The following is a 14,563-nucleotide window of genomic DNA, read 5'->3' on the forward strand; positions in this document are numbered from 1 at the left end:
GTGTTTGCGTTAAACAGTTCTCCTCTAAGCAGTCCTCATCAGACTCATACCGGCTGCTGGTCTGACTCGACTCCTGTCATCTGGAAATATTAATCCGCACAATCTCTTTCCTGAACATTCACTGCGGGATTGTTTTTTTGTTTGTTTGTTTTGTTTTGTTCTTTGCTGCATCATTCTCGCGGAAGCTGAAGGATTTGACGGACGGACCGCGGCTTGTTCTCAGAATAAGATGATTTTAACGCTTCAAACATTCTCTGACTTCATTCAAAAGTGGTGACAAGTCGACTTCAGACACGGATGTGAGCCGGAAAAGACGAACAGGACGTCTTCTTTTTTTTTTTTTTTTTTTTTTTTTGGAGGGGGGTGAAGGAATACACTTTTCTTGCTTTTTGACTTTTTTCCCTTGTCCAACCATGCGCCAGGCTGCCACCGTGGTGCGCTGAATCCGGACAGATTGAGTTTCTGCTCACCTCCAACTCCAGAGAAGGGGTCCAGATTGAAACTGCAGGGCTGGTTTTGTGCAGAACAAACGCAAGAATGACAGTAAAGTTGGACTTTGAGGAGTGTTTGAAAGACTCTCCTCGCTTCAGGTAAGACGGATGAAATACAGTCTTTATGAAAAACAAAAACACAGTCTCAACTTTACAAGCGCAACCATTTGCAAAAAAACCCCCCAAATAACAAGGGCCCTTATTTTGATTTCATTGGTGCCCAGTCAACGTGTACACACGGGCCCAGGAGGGGTTGTACAGGTGCCTCTCCACGTAATCGAAAAGGTTTATTTATTTCAGTAATTGTATGGAAAACGTAAAACTTTTCACTCGTTTTGGATGACTATGGCTTACAGCTAATGTAAACCCAAACTTTTGGATTAAAAAAAGTTTAATTTTACATAAAACGAATGAAAAAAAAAAATCAATACAGAAATTTTGACGTCTGAATACTGTACAGTATTTTCCGATATTTTCTTGGTTGGGGTTCCATTTGCATGAATTACTGCATCAGTGCAGCATGGCATGGAGGAAATCAGGCGGTGGCTCCGCGGAGGTGCTAAGGAAGTCGTCATAGATTCGCTGCTTCAGGGCAAACTGTCCAGTTCTGGGACACTTTGGTAATAAGAATAAGGGTAAAACTCGGTGACCTTTGTCAGTGCATGCTTGATGGACTGACTTCAGACTCAGTAAAACATGGTGGACCACCACTACCATTTGGTTTGGCTCCCCAAATTATTGCTAACTGTTGAGGTTTCACACTGGACCTTGAGCGGTGTTGACTCTGGGACAGTAATATCGTCTCTGGTTTAGGAGTGAGATGTCACAGCCTGGATACGTCTGTGTTGAGTTTCCAGAACATGGACTCAAGCTGCAGTCCAAACCTTATTAATCTCCCACAAACGCTTCGTTGAACTTTACTTCACAGTCCTCTCATTTTTTTCCTTCCACTCAACTTTCCATTAATGTGCTTAAACAAAGTACTCCGGAAACTTTAGCAGATACCTTTTTTTATTTTTGCTTTGTGGAGGGATATAAAACTTTGTGCCTTATATTCTGTGTCAGAAGTTATGTGCCTCCTGCTGGCCAGGAGGCTCTAAGAAGCAGCTAGGGTCGCTTATGCTTTGGGCCGGCCATTTGCGTAGATTGAATGTGGGACAACTGACCAAAAATTGGTTCCTATGTTGACAGGAACCAGTAGGGTGCAAAACTGGTTTTCCCAATAAGGGTTGCATCCTCATTGCATCCTTGTTGTGTTGCAATAAGGAACCCGATAAGCAATGAGGATGCAGTAAGCTGACGCAGGTGGATGCCATACAAGATGAGACCATCTTGTCTCATCTTGGATGCCATACAAGATGAAATCATCTTGTATGGCATCCAAGATGAGACATCATCTGGTGTTTCCATCCATTCCAGATGGATGGAAACACCAATATCCATCCATCTGGGGCTCACATGCACACGTTGGCGGGGCGTGGACAAATTTGATCATACCACTGTCGGAGTCGAACGCTACAGGAACACTGGAATCCTGAAAATAGCATATTATCTCCTTAACGTGTTTTAACTACAAATATTTCCCCCCATTTGTTAACCACGCGGTATTTGCTGACTCATCTTCATGGCTGTATTAATCATGCTTTAAGTAAAAGGAGCTGTCACTGCACAACTACGGCATGCCAGCAATTATTTCTTTCACCATTGGCATCTGGTGTAACCTACAAGGAAGTGTCACTGCGCTGGTTTCTGCAAAAGGCTCAAGACAGTTGGGTGTGCCCCCACGGTTTCTGGCATCCTGCCTGAGTCACTGCTGTCCTCTGCCCCAGCTAATTTACACCCTACATTAGTCTTCCTCTCTTGTAGTTCTCCGTTACCCACGTAGTTTTTATGCGGTGGAAAGTTTGAGCCACAGCAACCCTTCTGTGGAGACGTCTCATCGGGTCAGGCGAAAAGGAAGAGAAAAGAGAGAAAGAAAGAAAGAAAGAAAAAAAAGTGGCAGTGTTGCTGAAATGTATCATTCTGATGGACCGAGCCTGGATGGGAAGCTGAGGAGAAACTTTAAAAAAAAAAAAAAAAAGTGTGAGCTTCTGGTCAGCCGCTCAGATGTGTTGTTGCCAGGTAACAGGCGGGGTGGGAGGGCAGCAGGAAGTGAGGCGAGATGTGCTGCGTTGATCAACAGGAGGCAGGAAGTTCTGCCTCTCTGTGCGGAGAACCGCGGCGGAAACTCAGCCTCAGCGCTGTCTCGGTTTGCTCTGCTTGCTGCTGCGTGCCTCTCAGAGGGGGAGAGGTGATTAGGGATGTTCCTCTGCTGAAGGAATACATCAGTCCTCCTCCTCTGCGGGCTCATTTTAGCTCACTTTCTCTACTTCTCGCCTTCATTGACCCGTTGTGTTTTTTTAAAAAAGGCCGTGACCTCAGACTCTTTGCACTGATAAACACAAGCAGCTTCTGTCCCAGAGCTCCTCTCTTCCCTCCCCACTCAGACTCATCTCTCTCTTTGTCTCTCTCTCTGTTTTTTTTTTTTCTGCTGCTCGCTGTACTGTTGGTGGAAGGCAGCGGAAACCACATGCTTGAGCTGCTGCTATGAAATGAGAAGACAGACAGAAACGGAGACTGAGTAATGCTCCAAAAGCCCTTGAAAACCAGCCGAGCTCCGTGCCCTGCCTGCGTACCTGAGGCACAGAGTTTGACAAGGCCTCAAACTTGTGCTCTGAAGTATAATTCAAACACATATTTTCCCCTTCTGGAGGATTTATTTAGTATTCAAACAAGCATAAACTATGAGTGACGTGTCCAAAAACCCTTCTCGTACGCAGAAGGTCAGCGAAGTTTCTAAAAAAATACCAAAGGCGTCATAAGTTGCTCTGAAATCAGAATGTAAAAGCCTGAAATGGTGTCAAGTTATTCTGTTTCTGGAACGCTGATGTATCCTAGTGAAGCTACTCTGACACAAAATGCAGGACTGCAAATGAAACAAAAATGGTGGCGCCTCACAATAAACGCTGTTTTTCAAGACAATAAGCTACACTTCTATTAAGTATTTAATTTTTTTTAAAAAGGTATTTTATGAGATTTCTCCTTGAGATTTTTGTGTCAAAATTGTAATGTTTTGCTTTTTCAGTGGCGGTTCTGCAATGAAAGGGCTCCTTTTCGTCTGCAACTCCAATTAATTAATCACTTAGCTTTAAAATACAACTTAGAATGATGATAATAATTAACCACATACAGAATATTGATAAAACAATACATAACTATCTAGCTGCTATGCTAATACTCAGAACAGTGGATAATTTGTGAGGAAAGGAAATAAAAGTGTCATAATTACAATATTCAGAAATAGATACACAGTTCGATGTTTTACTGACATTGTGCTGCACCTCATAATTGAGAAAATAGTAGTTAGATTGATGCTGATCATTTTCTATCCTGAGTCAAGAGTAAACCTCTTCACCCGATTTGTTTGTTTGATTTGTTCAGTGCCGTTTTATTAAATGTGAAAGCCAATTTACAGAACTAGAAATGGAAATTGATTCATTTGAGTGACATCATGGGTATTTTTAATGACATGTCACCCCAACTGGATACCGCCCCGGTTTTTAACTTGGGAAATATTTCAAAGTCTTTGTAACTCCCACTGTTTGAAACCTGCGGTGTTTTAGTTGTTGTTTTTTTTTTTTTATTAATCGCAGGAATGATTAAGAAATTGTGTTTCAGAATAAAGCAGTTTTTATGTACAATTTCAGAAACATATCTCGCTAATTTAACTATTCACAATAGTTTTTAGTTGTACATTTTTCAGTTGATTATTCAGAACCGATTTTCTAGCTACATTAATGGGACTAAAAATAAACAATAAACTTTTTTATTTTTTTTTTAAGCATTTACAAAAACTTTTAAGTTAGACCACAACAATCTGGAAAAATGATCAAAGTGCTGCACATTGCATTTTGTAAATTAAAGCAAATTAAAACAAGAGAAACATAAGCTACCAACCATAGACGAATGAAAGTGTTGAATTAAATGTGCTAAAATGGAGTCATATTCTAATTAAATCTATAAAATAATAATAATAAAAAAGTAATATATCTACATAACACGCAATAAACAATGACTTGCTAAGTTTTTTGTGGCTCTTTACTCATTTAATTGCTCTACTAGAGATATTTAGATATCTATGGGTGGTTTAATATTAAAAAATAACTAAAATTCCGTTTTTGCCGTTTGTCCTTTTCAGAGCTGAAATCGAAGTCGTCCAGAATGACGTGAGCGAGCTGGAAACTCGCCTGGACAAGGTAAGACTCACATCCCACACATACACTTTGTTACCACGAGTTCCCTTTAAATCAGGAGTGAGAAGCATGAGTGAGTCGGCGGTTTGGGGAAAGTTTACCTGAATCGAGCAGGAAGTAGCTGCAGGTGCTGCTTCCCCATCATATTACCGTCCCAGTCAGAGAACAAACACTTTGTTCTGCTTCAGCCTGTTTTCCCTGCTGCACAAATAGGTTACGGTTTCAGATGTATTTGGCTGATAGGCCAATCGTCCACACGCTGCGTTTCTGTTCCCAATTCATACCCAATAAGCACAAAATCAAATGTCATATGTGTTGTATGGGTTCATCTGAAATGCAACAACACAACCTTGTTGCCGCAACCTTTCAAGTGGACAGGATCAGGGCTGATGTATTGATCCGCAAAATCAATAAAACTGGATGGAAAGGAGATGGAAAAGACTGTTGTCTGTGTTGTGCAACATCCTCCTCGGTTTCTGCAGCTGAACTCTGACCTCAGCGTCACAGAAAGGAAACAGAAACAGAAATTTTGCAGGTTGCATCAGATTCTACTTCACGAGATCAGATCTATGTTTTTCTTGTGAGCCTCCTGTTTCACATAATATTATCTTTTAGCATTACTGATGTGCACAGAGGTTAAAAGTCATTCTCAGATAAAGGGTTTTTGTCATTCGCTAAGAAGAAACCATGTCCTGTTTTTAAAGACTTGCTTCCAAACCAACCAGTTTTACAAACATTACACTACCATGGTGAAATCTGAATTAAACTAGAGATGCACCATTATGGCTTTTACAGATCTCCTGCTGTTGTTCAGCATATTTTTTTTTTTTTCTGTTTGAACTGTTGACAGTCACAAATCCCTTATTCGATTTCTAGCCGATTCGCTGATAAATCTCTAAATTGACTGAAAACCCAGAGGAGAAAAATGAGTCAAACAAGATCCCCGTCAAAGTGGTTATTTTTTTGTTTAGTCTGTAGAGAGCTGCTTCGGTTGATAAAATGTTTTCATTTAAGTTCGGTGAAATGCTCCTCCTACAGAAAAACCTCTTGTGTTGACGTGTTATATCTGTAACAGAGTACTACACAAGGTGCTACATTTATCAAGTTTTGAAAGCAACATTCAATAAAGGCAAGAGAGCCAGTACAGTTCATTAATTAGTATTCAGTCACTTGTTAACCAGGCTAGAGGTGCATAAATAACTATATTACTAGGAGGAGGCTTTTAATCTATTAAATAACGCAAATTGTTTTACTGCAATTTGAGCTCAAGGTCTGCTCAAGTAAAATGTGTGAATCACAAAAAAGTGTAGACCAGAAGGTAAAATATGTTCATAATGTGAACAAACGTCAGAGCAGCAGTGACTGATGTGACTCAAACGTGTTGGACTCACACCATCGCATCAAAACATCCACTTACTTTTACAAAAAAAAAATTTTTAAATCAGAACATGTACCTTTAAACTAAACTTTTTGGATGCAGAGGATTAAAAAGATTGCTATGACAAAAGCTGGTTTCCTTTAGAAAATGTTCTAATATTTTCTGTGGAAGCCATGTTGGATGTTTGGTCCAAGTGGCAGCACAAAGTACTTTGGTCCATGACTTGTGTCGTTGTGCGAATGTTTGCTAAAGTCATTTTACTCAAGATGGAATATTTGCGTTATATTATAAGAGCTAAACTTTTCATTTGTCAGCTTTATGGTACAAATACGTCCCAAAGTGGGAGTTCAGGAATAACGACCCAGCGTGAACATTTGGAGATTTCACAGGCCTACATGTTAACCAGGAAATGAACGGGTCTTTCTCACTAGAAATCACATCGTCTGTTAGCAAATCTTTGGATGTACTGCAGTAGCTGAAGGTGCAGCTCCGTTCTCAACAGCAGAAGTGGAAAAACACAGCAGCAACATTTTGCACAACCAGCTTAATCACGCAGCGGTAAACATGTGGCAGCTCAAGAGTCAAGTTTTTCCAACATGTGGTCGTGTGGAGTCTGAATAATGAACTCTGATTGGACATGGAAGATTCTCACTGCGTGACAACACTGAGAAAATAAAGCACTTTATTGCTGCATTTATATATTAAAGCAGAATATTATCTAATTGCTTTAATTTAAAGCAAAAAAAAAGTAATAATTGTTCCTGCTGCTGCTAAAATGTAACAAGATATTAACTATTCCAGCCATATCTACAGTAACCAGAACATTCGTTTATTGTAATTTTGAATTTGATTGATTTATTCCTAGCAAAAATCTAAAATAACCACTTGGTAATAGTGGTTTCATCAGTGTTTTTTAAACCTGGTCTGCGTAGGTTAACACAGTTAAAACAAGCTTGTTAGTGGTTTAGGAGTAGCCATATTTGGCAGACGTGCTCACCAACCGCCACCGTAAAACAATGTTTATGCAATGAGAGTGATGGAAGGAGCCGAATTTATCTTTGCTGTAGGCATAAAAAGAGTTCACCGACCTTCTTTCAGTCAGCTGATGGGCAATGAGTAGCAACAGGTGGGGGAAGGGATAGCTCTGTCAGACTCTAAGCTTTACACAGCTGGAGAAAATGATCATCATCTGGCTTTTTTTTTTTTTCCAGGCCTCTCACGAAAAGATAACGAGGTCCTGAATCTGGGAACAAAACAGTTTAAAGTCGGTCGCCAACAGCTGGAGTCGCACATGTTCTGCGAAATCCTGAAATAGGTTTTCTGTTTATTTATTCATGATAATGACGTTAGCTGCTTTGTTTGTGTCTTCCAGCTTGTGAAGCAATGCCAGGCCATGCTGGAGGCCGGCCGTGTCTACTGTCAGACCAGCAAGAGCTTCGTCAGCGGCCTGCGGGAGCTCGGACACCAGTTGTCCACGGACAGCATGATGGAGGTGACAAAACCGCGCTGACACAATCCTCTGAGTTGCTCAAAGCTCGTGTAAAAGAAGATGCTGATGAAAACCAATTTACCTAAAGGAAGTGTTTGATAGTCGAATGTTTCTGCACTTTTTGTTTTAGAAATAAATTCACAGTTTGTCGTTTAGACGGGAAAAAAAAATCTTAACGCATTTAAGATCCGATTTAAAATAACACGATAATAACTTGAGACGTTTTCCCTCCAGGAATGCTTGGACAAATTTTCCAAAAAGCTGTCTGTCATCTTTGACGCACAGGGGGTGAGTTAGAGAGCCGGTCTGTCCGTTTCCCCCTCCGCAACTTCTTCATTCCTGTCATGGTGGTTATCGGCTGCAGTACGTGGTCGTGCAAGGCTGCAGCTCACTGTCGAACACATCGCGTGTTCTTCTTCTTCTCACATCTTCTTCTTCTCTCTTTCTGCTTTTAGGAAGTGATTGAGACGATTCAGAAGTCGGTCAGGACGAAGCTGCAGACCTTCGTGAAGGAGTGAGTGAGCTGCCTTCCCGCCGCCTCCCTCCCAGGGTTCTTTCCCAACAGCAACGGTGCAATCTGTGCAATTAGCCAACATGTGAACACTCAGTCACTCCCTCGCTTTTCTGCCAACCATCAACACGGTTTTGCGGGTCTCCTTCTCCAGACTGTGTCTTGCTGTCTGCCTCCATTAGTGGAGGGTGTTTAGAAGAGACTAGAATAGCATGTTGGAAAGGTTTATAGCAACTAATATTCTACGATGTGGTTTGACCTTGTGAGCTCACTGGTTTCCTTTTAGAGGTCAGTAAAAAATAGTGACATGAGTTCACAAAAGCCTATTCTTACTTAGCTTGAATTATGTAACCCTACAGTAGGTTGTTTTTTATGTAACTTCAGCTTGTTCAGCTGCCATTGGAGGTGATGATGTCACGATTTTATGAAAGAAAGTTAAATCTATAATAAAACACCAAACAAATGGGTTTACTTCCTTTGAACGTTCCCGCATTCTGTTTACAATCGCAAACTTTAATGTATTTTATTTGGTTGTTATGGCCAACACAAAATGATGCGTAATTATGAAGCTGAGGTTCAATTTTATATGGTTCTTTGTTCTCTTAGGTTTTTACAAATCAAATAAAAATATTTGTTTTTCAGGGTTTCTTGCCAGATTTGCACAGTTGGAGTGTTAAAACTCAGCTCAAACTGAGTCTGAATGTTCCAGCACATAAATAGGTTTTAGGTATGGCTGGTACTTAAATTTGCAACTTTATTATTTACGATTAATTAATTAATTGCCATTTCTGATACACCAGTAGAAATGACACGTAAGCGGCATCGGCAAACAGCAGCGACAGACGACAAAGTCAGGTTTTTCGAGGGTTCATTTTTGCTTCAAAAACGATCCGATGCGACGCCGGAAAAGACGGTTGTCGTGGGCAAGTTGTCTAGAAAAGAGTTGGCCTATCATGGAAGCAGTCAAAAATACCAACTCAATGCAAAACATGTTGCAGCAAGCAGAGACGGCGCCAATGCTAGCGTCCACAGTTCACATTAAAAAAGTATTTTTTTCAAAGTTGTTACATAGCAACACTTTGCACCAATCTGGTGGCTGAAATGAACAAATAACAGAATAAAAACAACAGATATTTTAGTTTTGGAGCTTCTATGTCTATTTATTCAATTATTTAGTTGAGTTGAAAATGTTGCCTCTTTGGTCAGTATACAGTTTTCAATTGAAATGCTGTTTATTGCGATAAGTTAATTACACACCCTGCAATTAACTCGATTAAAAATGCTAGTTTTTATTGTTCTGCAGGAACAATAAGTCTCAAGTCTTTTTCAGCCTCTAACAGGTTTTCTTCCACGATTATCTTTTTAGCATTTTTCACGTACAGCAGAAGGTCATTTCCTTTCCACTACGTTCATGCACTACTTTGTGTTGGACTGTTCTATTTAAAAAATCCAAAACAATAGAATACAGTAAATTTTGGGCAGGTTGTGATATTTTAGCAGCAGTATAAATAATTGTTGCTTCTCATATATTTTATTCAGAAATCAGAATTTTTCCAGCCACTGTTTGAGCTTCAATACGATAAAAATATTTAACTGCCCAAAACTAATCCCAGTTCTGTTTTGACTCCCTGACTCACAGAGATGTTCGTAAGTTTAAGGACGTCCGTAAAGAGTTCGAGCGCAGCAGCGAGACCCTGGAGGGCGCGCTGGCCAGGAATGCCCAGGCTCCTCGGGGGAAGCTGCACGAAGTGGAGGAGGCGACTAACGCTCTGCTCAACGCACGCAAGTCCTTCCGGTCGGGGGCATTAGACTATGTCCTGGAGGTAAGTGTGACGCTACAGTAAATAATAGTCAGGTTACCTCTAAATTTTAAATCCATATTTTTAAGCTTAAATTCCAAAGTTAGCCCGAGTAAAATAAGCAGCAGCAGCGAGTCTGATTATAGTTTCGTTTTGATTGATGGCGGTGTTTTCTCCAGCCTTGTGGCTCCCAGTTGGTCAGAGAGAAACTTTTGCACATTGAATTGTGTCTAACCTCTCCCTTCCTTTGTTTCAGATTAACGTCTTCGAGGCCAAAAAGAAGGCGGATATTCTGTTTGCCGTGAGTCCAGAGCTGCTTGTTTGCATTTTTCTTTTACATTTTTCCCTGTTTTTGTTGCTGAATTAAAAGCCGTCCTGTGCCTGTTAGATGCTGTCCCTCCTGGAGTCCCAGGCTCAGTTCTTTCAACAAGGCCACCAGTCTCTGTCAGAACTGGATCAATATTGCCAGAAACTGAATGAAGAGGTAAGATTTTTTTTTTCTTTAATTATTGTAATAAGTTGTTGTTAGCTGTAATTGATGAACGCAAAGAATATCTGCTTGCTCCAGCTTCACACGGTGGGATTATTTCGAGTTAAACCGAATTAACTGTGCTAATATTGGTGCCTCCTGTGTAAAAGTGAGCATAACATGCTCAGAAGTTGGCCGTTCTGTTATTTTATATAATATAAGCCTCAAAACCTGACTAATACCACAATTAAATGCTCCAGTGATGGAGTGTCTTCATTTAACCACATGCAAATTAAACCAGATATTTACATGCACTGTTTAAAATAACACAAAGCCGTCGTTTTATCACATTAACATTTGTAATCTTCTAGTTTAGTTGGGATTACTGGAATTATTATTTTTCTATATTTCAGAATAAAAATTAAAGAGAATTTTGGGAAGATTTGCATGACTGTCCTCAAAGTCACAATATTGCGTAGACTTAAGGTTGCTATTTAGTTTGTGAAAGATGATAATGTCATGATTTTGCAAGCTCTTAATAGCACTTTGTATTGCCTTGTTGCTGAAAATGTGCTATTTAAATGAAATTACCTTTACCTTTGATAGGTTAATTGACAACATCTGAATTAATTGAACCTTTGGGAGCCTGGGTCATCCTTGGCGACATCTTCCCATTTCTAATTTTCCAAAAATTAACAAACAAGAAAAAGTAGAGACTCATCAGTGCTGCTACTTGGTGCCTGATCCAAAGAATATTGTAGCCAAAGTTTGGATGTTGCTGAGATGTTGTAGCAGTAGAAAAGACTTTCTGAAAAATTTACAAAAAAGTAACATAATCTGTTGATGAGAAGCTTATTAACTTATCAAATGACCCAGTAGCTTCTCGTTATGATCATACATAAGACTTTCTCCAGACATATTGCAATGAAATACAACCAGATAAGAAATGTGCTTCAATTGCTTGTAGTTATGCTTTCATACTGAATACAGCTTGATAAGTGTCGGTTAAAAACCCTGAAGCACGTTGGGTCTGAGCCACGCTGCTGTCACTGAGCAGCTCAGCCGAAAAACGCAATCTGCAAACCTCAATCCCAAAACGACACTCCAAGTCTGGGTGTTGTTTCTGTCTGCTGCATAGCAGAACCGAGTCAGAGGCCTGAGGTATGAAGGTTGCGTCAGAAACAAACAAAAACACAAGCTGAGCGTAACGACGCTCTGCTTGTGTTGGTGAAGCAACTTGGTAACCCTGGCGAGAGAGGTCCCGAACCATTGACGGAGTAAAACCACATCCAACCGGGGCGGGAGCAGAGTCACAGGATGACATCACGATTTCATCGTGACAGGAACAAATGAGCAACAACAGGAAATATTTCACATGTCTGTGTGACTCTATCTCTGTGCTCCGGCTTTTAGTCTGCGGAAGCTGGAAGCAACGTTTCTGCACCGTCAACTCTGGCAATGACTGCTGAGTCCGTCGTTTTGACCAAGAAGAGCCAAAATGTTCTTCTGTTTCAACTTTTACCACTGAAATCTGGACTTTCAAGAGCAACATAATCTGTGTTGTTTTTCTTACTTTTCTCTTTTTTTTCTTACTATTTTGGCATGCAAAGGAGTTCAACGTTTTCCACTTCCTGTTTTCAGGGAAGCCTAAAGGAGGGAAATCCTACCTCTTAATCTCCTATTTCTCTTTTTGTCCAAGAGCCAAACACATTTGAGGGGGAAATAAAGAGAGAATTATTGTAACTCAGCAGCTGGCGTACTCCGCAAATCGATGGCCAATGTGGAAAAAGTGAAAACACATAAGAGCAGGATTTTGTTTCCCATTGATTTGAGTCCCTTTCCTGAAATAAAGATTCATGCCAACTCATCTCAACTCCTGACTGCAGTTGTAGTTTAACTGGTTTCTTAGGGACTGGTTTGGTCTTGCTTGTTTTCTCACATCTGTTTGTGATCTAGAGTTACACCACTAAATGTAAATTTAACAATGTTCTCCAGTAAAATGAGTTTGGGTAGCTTTTTGTTTGACTACAGGACATAAAATGCAAAGTACTCAGACTGCAAAAGTATTTATGTGCTTTCAAATTCTATACATTTTTCCAGGTTGCATTTTTATTCTGATATTCTTAAATTAAAATCCAGTGAAACTTTCAGAAGTAACCCAGTTATCGCGTAGAGTTCATCCGTGTGATTTAATTTCAGGGTAAATTCAGAACGTTAGTGAAGAAAACATCAACATGAAGACCAAATGTCTCATCAGACATATCAGGGAGAGCTTAAAGCTAAACTGTAAAACAATATCTTAAGCTTTGAGCATCTCAGTATGGCACCAACGGAAACCCAACAACAAATGAGAGCATTAATAAGAGAAGCATTAAAGAGAGTCTTGGTAACTCTGGAGGAGCTGCTGAGATCCACAGCTCGGGTGTGGCAATCTGTTCCACAAATCTGGCATTTATGGAAAAGCCGCAAAAACAAAGGAACAACTCGCTGCCATCCATTTAGGAAATACAACAAGCGCACGAGAGACGGTGGTCCGGTCACTTGGCACCAAAATTGTACTTTTTGACCAACATGTGTAATGGAGAACCATCTGCACATCTCTTTGAACACACCATCCTTATGGTGAAACATGGTGGTAGCAGTATTATGCTGAGGGGATGAGACGGAATGAGTTAAATACTCATATTAGACGCAGAAAAAGACCTGGAAGTTTCACCTTCTAACAGAAAATCCCTACATATTTTATCATGCAATGAATTACATAAAAGCATGTTCATCAGTTAGAGCGGTCCAGTCAAAGTCCAGACATAAGTCAATTTAGAGTTGCAAAACTTTAAAATTTATTTTCAAAGTTGTCCTCCTTCAAGTCTGACTTTAGTTGATTTATTTTGAAAAGAAGAACAAAGATTTGAGTTTCTAGACGTGCAAAGCTGATGTTTTAAAAATGTAAAATGTCGACTCAATTATTGTGAATGCAATCTCTTTTCTTCCCATTCACAATTAAGCTCCATCACACAGAGTCCCATTAAAATAAACTGACGTTTATGGTTGTAACGGGACTAGTTGTAAAAACTCTGAAGTGTTACAATCAGTTTTGTGAAATCTGTATATAAATTCTGATTGGTTTTTGTTTGCAGCACACCCAGTTCGTCTTAAACTCAGCCAGGGAGAAGAGGGACATGGAGCAAAGGCACGCAGCTATCAAGAAAAAGGTAAAAGTTTATAAAAGGCACACTTAGAAACACCTTACAAACTACAGAAATCCGCTTTGAGTCAGACGGATCTGTGTCTTTCCTTACATTTTTAAGGACATGTCCTACGACGAGTCAATTTTGGATTTTAATGCTGATGCGGCTAACGGGATAGCGATGGATGGTTACCTTTACAAGCGAGCCAGCAATGCCTTCAAGACCTGGAGCAGGTAGAACTTTACCCATTACATAATTCACACAGAAAACAAACAAACAAAAAAAACTAATACATAACGCAATGTCTCTCAGTGGTGTCTAAATTCTCTTTGTTTTTCTTCGTCCCAGACGTTGGTTTTCAATTCAGAAGAATCAGCTGGTGTATCAGAAGAAATTTAAGGTATTTTTTCTTCAAAGACTTATTTAAAACACACACAGCAGACAGGCTGTACTTTGGTGTGCCCGGTTGTCACTGTGTGTTCTTCGTGCAGGACCAGCCCACGGTTGTGGTGGAGGACCTGCGCCTCTGCACCGTCAAGCCCAGCGCCGAAAACGAGAGGCGGTTCTGCTTTGAAGTGGTGTCTCCGTCAAAGTGAGTTTGCGTGGGCCGCGCAGCGCGCCGTCGCTGCGGACGTGTGTTTGGGCCACTGCCATGCTCATCAATGATGAGTGTGAGGATTAAAACGTCCTGCGTTGCAAAGGAGGGAGAGGGTTGGTTTTTCAGCAGATGATCACGGTGTGTGTGTTTATGGGTTTATGTGTGTGTGTTTGCAGGTGCTGTTTGTTGCAGGCAGACTCAGAGAGGGAGCAGCAAGCGTGGATCACTGCCGTCCAAAACAGCATCGCCTCGGCCTTCCAGGAGCGCAGAGAGGACGCACACAGCCCCGTGAGGACAAAAAAAAAAACCCAACACACGAAGTTTACACATCTAACGTTTAGCTTCCAG

The 14,563-nt window shown here is 40.5% G+C and overlaps 1 protein-coding gene across 1 annotated transcript in view; it reads left to right on the forward strand.

Annotated features, from left to right (window-relative positions):
• Positions 1–14,563, forward strand: part of acap1 (ArfGAP with coiled-coil, ankyrin repeat and PH domains 1) — a 27,720-nt gene continuing 13,157 nt past the window's right edge. Inside the window, exons 1-13 of the mRNA XM_005804774.3 lie at positions 1–590; positions 4,729–4,786; positions 7,534–7,653; positions 7,885–7,938; positions 8,106–8,164; positions 9,801–9,984; positions 10,217–10,261; positions 10,349–10,444; positions 13,567–13,641; positions 13,738–13,850; positions 13,966–14,017; positions 14,109–14,209; positions 14,392–14,503. Of these exons, the coding sequence (XP_005804831.1) occupies positions 538–590; positions 4,729–4,786; positions 7,534–7,653; positions 7,885–7,938; positions 8,106–8,164; positions 9,801–9,984; positions 10,217–10,261; positions 10,349–10,444; positions 13,567–13,641; positions 13,738–13,850; positions 13,966–14,017; positions 14,109–14,209; positions 14,392–14,503 (1,122 nt within the window). The 5' untranslated portion in view covers positions 1–537. The remainder of the gene's footprint in view (positions 591–4,728; positions 4,787–7,533; positions 7,654–7,884; positions 7,939–8,105; positions 8,165–9,800; positions 9,985–10,216; positions 10,262–10,348; positions 10,445–13,566; positions 13,642–13,737; positions 13,851–13,965; positions 14,018–14,108; positions 14,210–14,391; positions 14,504–14,563) is intronic.

Source organism: Xiphophorus maculatus, chromosome 14, assembly GCF_002775205.1.
Source record: "Xiphophorus maculatus strain JP 163 A chromosome 14, X_maculatus-5.0-male, whole genome shotgun sequence".
NCBI lineage: Eukaryota > Metazoa > Chordata > Actinopteri > Cyprinodontiformes > Poeciliidae > Xiphophorus > Xiphophorus maculatus.